This window comes from Nansenia antarctica, assembly GCF_963989245.1.
Source record: "Nansenia antarctica genome assembly, chromosome: 4".
Lineage (NCBI taxonomy): Eukaryota > Metazoa > Chordata > Actinopteri > Argentiniformes > Microstomatidae > Nansenia > Nansenia antarctica.
The window spans coordinates 68,539,441-68,544,440 of NC_137689.1; the positions used below are offsets into that span (position 1 = coordinate 68,539,441).

General features: G+C 50.1%; 1 protein-coding gene across 1 annotated transcript in view; it reads left to right on the top strand.

The window, feature by feature from the left end:
• Nucleotides 1-5,000, top strand: part of LOC308156305 (mediator of RNA polymerase II transcription subunit 13-like) — a gene marked incomplete at both ends in the record, with an annotated part of 57,494 nt that overhangs the window by 11,083 nt on the left and 41,411 nt on the right. Inside the window, 2 exons of the mRNA XM_080529650.1 lie at nucleotides 2,343-2,427; nucleotides 3,599-3,682. Coding sequence (XP_080385776.1) covers nucleotides 2,343-2,427; nucleotides 3,599-3,682 — 169 coding nt within the window. The remainder of the gene's footprint in view (nucleotides 1-2,342; nucleotides 2,428-3,598; nucleotides 3,683-5,000) is intronic.

Here is a 5,000-nt window from a genome sequence, read left to right on the forward strand (position 1 = left end):
GGGGGGGGAAAGATGAAGACGAGTGGTGGTGGTGGATTGGCAGAGAGCAGAAAAGGGATTGGGGAAAGAAAGGGGAGAGCTAATGAGTTGGATTTGCTGGAGACTTGGCATTCCGCTCATGAAGCTCTCTTCCCTGTAGAATAGCTGGCTAGAGCTTCCTGTCTGAGCCCTGGAGCAGGAATGAGAGAGGGAGGGAGGGAGGGAGGGAGGAGAGGGGGAGGGAGGGAGGGAGGGAGGGGGAAGGGAGGGAAGGGAGGAATGGGGCGGAGGGGGGTGGGGGTGTTGGAAGCAAAAGAACAGAGGAAGACGGAGAGGGTGGAAAAGGGAGGGAGGGAGAGAGGGAGGGAGGAGGGAGGGAGGGAGGGAGAGAAGGGAGGGAGGGAGGTGGTGGAATTGAATGCCGGAGAGCTGTGTTCTCACAGCCAGTGTTGCCATGGTTACCGGGGAATTCTGGCGAGTAAGGAAATTTCATTCACTCCAGTGTGAAAAAAAAAAAGAGAGGAAAATATCAGCAGAGCCAGAAGAAGAAGAAGAAGAAGAAGGAGAAGAAGAAGAAGAAGAAGAAGGAGAAGAAGAAGAAGAAGAAGAAGAAGGAAGAAAAAAGCAGATGTGAAAAAGAAATACACCACCCCAAAGAAGGAGAGAGAGCAAAAGATCAACCACTGTGGTTTCACCTCTCCCCGGATGATCTGCTCTTTCTCTCTCTCTCTCTCTCTCTCCCTCCCTCCCTCCCTCCCCCCTCCCTCACCCTCTTGTGTACCCGTTCGGTGCTTCTTGTTTGCCGCCACCCTGTAAGTAAACACAACACCCACTCACACCAGCCTCTGTTCGCTCCCTCCCTCCCTCCCTCCCTCCCTCCCTCCCCTCACCCCATCCTCTGGAGGGAGGGGGAGGGACAGGTCACATATGAGCTGCTGACTTGGCAGTAACTGGAACTAAAAAGCTGAAGCTTTTTTTTTTTTCTCTCTCTCTCTCTCTCTCTCTCTCTCTCTTCTTCCATCTCTCTCTCTCTCTCTCTCTCTCTCTCTCTCTCTCTATGTGCTGCTAGCTGTCAGGGCTGACATCTGAGCTCTCTGCTCTCCTCTCCACTCACCTCTCTCCTCTCCTGCCATCCACTCCTTTCCTCCTCTCCTCTCTTCTCCCCTCCTCTCCTCTCTTCTCCTCCCTCTCCCCTCATCTCCTCCTCTCCCCTCCCCTCTCCTCCTCTGCTGTCCTCTCCCCTCATCTCCTCCTCTCCCCTCCCCTCCTCTCCTCTGCTGTCCTCTCCCCTCCTCTCCTCTCCGGTGCCGCTAACTGGACCTGACAGCTGCACTGGTGTTGACTGTGGCACTGGTGCAGCGGACCTGACAGCTGTACACATCACACACACACACACACACACACACACACACACACACACACACACACACACACACACACACACACACACACACACACACACACACACATACACACACACACACACACACACACACACACATACATACGCACATACACACACACACACACACACACACACACACACACACACACACACACACACACACACTGATCACCTGTTCATCTGAACACTTGCAGACAGTTTCTCCATAGGTGGCGTTGTTGATGTAGCAGTGTGAGTGTGTGTGTGTTTGTGTGTCTGTGTGTGTGTGTGTGTGTGTGTCTGTGTCTGTGTGTTTGTGTGTGTTGGAGATAAATGCCTGTGGTTGAGGGCTCTTCGTGACTCGTCTGTGGGCTGGTGTTTGCATGTACATACGTGTCTGTGTTAGGACTCATCCCTCTGTGTGTACAGCACACTGCACCACTCCAACCAGACACTGATATCCAGTCAACAATGGCTTTTCTGTGTGTGTGTGTGTGTGTGTGTGTGTGTGTGTGTCCCATCTGTATGTGTGTATTGTTATGCACTAAGTCGATGATGACGATGAAGGGTAGCGCACTCTTCTCAGGGGGTTCATTCCCCCTGACCTCTGACCTCTCTCTCCTCACCCTGTCAGTTGTACTCGCGTGTCCGTCTGGCTGGAACTGTCAGTGTCCAACAACCTCTCCTCCTCTTCCTCTGGAAACACAGATTGTGTAGATTGTTCTAGAACTGTTGTGCAGATTGTTCTAGGACTGTTGGTATTGTGTGTAGGTTGTTCTCGAACTGTTGTGTAGATTGTTCTAGTACTGTTTGTGTAGATTGTCCTAGTACTGTTTGTGTAGATTGTTCTAGTACTGTTTGTGTAGATTGTCCTAGTACTGTTTGTGTAGATTGTTGTACTACTGTTGTGTAGATTCTTCTAGAACTCTTCCGTGCAGCAGCAGCAGCAGCTAACCCATGTCCTCTTCCTGTGTTTCAGTGGCGGAGGAGGGGCTATGGGAGTGTGGGCTGTCCTACGAGTGCAGGACCCTCCTCTTCAAGGCCATTCACAACCTGCTGGAGAGGTACAGTACAGAACTACATTTCCCATGAGCACCCTGCACAAACATTCCCTAGCTGCTGGACGTCCTTGAGAAAGTCATGTCTCACACATGGCCACCTTAGCATAAAAAATACAAATATAAATACTGAATAAATACTGTTATTCCATATTTATGTAGCATAAAATATTATATGTTATTTATTCCTGAAGAGATTTGGTGCAGTTATTGCGTCATTTGCCCCAACCAATAAGGGCAAAGGAAAAGAAAGTGGGGGCCAATCGCAGGCTGATTTAATGAAATGATAATCTGCGTATTGAATCAATGGCTCAAATGCTCACAATCTCCTCCGTAAGTTAAAGCCCATCTGTTCAACCAAGCAGCTCATATTTGTTCTCTATTAAGTTAAGCATCAATGATCATCATAGGGTGCGGGGGGAATTAACCTTGGTATTACCTTGAGTCTCCCTCCTCTCCTAAGTCTCTCTACTGCTGCAGTAGGCGGCCTCACCTTACCTCAGCCTGACTGGCACAAAGGCTCAACCCCCCTCCCCCTCAACCCCCCCCCCCCCCCATCACATACGTTGACTTCAATTGAATCAATGTTAAATGTTGATCTGAGGAGACCAGGTTTGACCCTGGTTGGATAATATGCTTCCTGTATTTGTGGCTCACATATAGAATTTCCAATATACAGTATGTATGTATTTAAGCGTGTATCAGCCTTTCAGCTCAATTCAATATGAATGGATTAAGCCCTCAGGGGAGGCCGCAGGTCCAGAGTCAGTGCAGGCAACGCTAATCCTACATACATCCAATAATCCACAATGCAACCATATTTGATACAGTATTTACGAGGTGAACCCCGTTCCGTATGACTGATTCACTGTCTAAATGTGTCACCTCAGGTGTGTCACCTCAGGTCAACGCATACAGTAGGAGTATGTGTGCAATGTGCTGTGCGGGTGGAATCCTAACTGGAAATCTGCACGCTGGAGTCGAATCGTGGCGCAAAATGTCCTATTGACCTCACTGCAAGATCTACGGAAATGTCTGATTTAGCCGTGCAGATCTTGAGTCAGGATTCCAACCTGCATTAGATTAGATTAGATTAGATTAGATTAGATTAGATTAGATTAGATTAGATTCACTTTATAGGGTGACTGAGGACCTGATAGTTCTCTGTGCTCCCCAGGTGTCTGATGGACAAGGACTTTGTGCGGATAGGGAAGTGGTTCGTCAAGCCCTACGAGCTGGAGGAGAAACATCTGGCCACCAGGTGAGTCGAACTCCTCCTCAACCTCACACACAACCACCTCACAACCACCTCACAACCTCACACACAACCTCACACACAACCACCTCACAACCTCACACAACCTCACACACAACCACCTCACAACCACCTCACAACCTCACACACAACCACTTCACAACCACCTCACAACCAGCTCACAACCTCACACACAACCACCTCACAACCTCCCCACAACTTCCTGCAACATTACTCTGACATGGTACTAACTAGTGGAACAACTCTGAGAGAGTGGGAGCTGGGAGTGTGTGTGTGTATGTGTGTGTGTCTCTACTCTGTTGGAGATGGTAGCCGCGTGTGCGTGCCCACATGTGCGCACCCACGTGTGTGCGTGTGTGTGTGTGTGTGTGTGTGTGTGTGAGACAGACAGGCAGTGTGAATGGCTTCCATGCGGCGGCTGCTTGCCTCTCCTCCTGGATGGTGTGACGCCTCTGGCTGCTGGTGCCACCTGCACTGTGAGCCCGACGTGAGATCATGTCACCTCGCTGATGGGAACACGTGTGTGTGTGTGTGTGTGTGTGTGTGTGTGTGTGTGTGTGTGCGCGCGCTCGTGTGACAGTGTGCAAACGGGCGAGTGTCAGACTGGCCCGAGTGTGAGACTATTGAGCCGTCTAGTGAACGCCGGTGAAATGTGAGAGTAGACTTGAGGCTGTGTGTGTGTGTGTGTAGGTGTGTGTGTGTGTGTGTGTGTGTGAGCGTGTGTGTGTGAGCCTGTGTATGTGTGTGTGTGTGTGTGCAAACGTGTGTGTGTGTGACCGACACTGCAGGATGCTTTTCATGGAGGGGGGGGGGGGGGGGGGGGTGTTAAGGTCCGCAGGGTGGGGGGGGGGGTCTCTGGCTCTTCACCTCATCACTGAGCATCAATTAAACACTTCGTATTCTCTCTGCTTAGGAACCAATTAACTCTCCGACACCGGCGTCCACCTACAGAGTCTTCCTTTCCGCAACTCTAATTAGCATAAGCGTGACAGTTGTTAATTGAGTTGCTAATTAGTCAGGATAACTTTAGAAGGAGTTACACTATGTCCTAATGACATGTGAGCTAGGTTAATGACAGTGGTGGAAGTGAAACGGGAGGCCCAGGTGGTCCCCGAACACTGACACGGAAACGCTGGAGGTGTAGGATGGAGGAGTGTGTTTCATTTGACGGACACATCCCGTTTGGCGATATTGTCGTTTTGTAATTCATGCTGCTGATAAAGTTTCCCTTGAAATGAGTCGTGGGAGTTGAGCGGTGAAGATCTGTTGTTTTGTTTTGCTGTGGAGAAGATAGGCTAAGCAT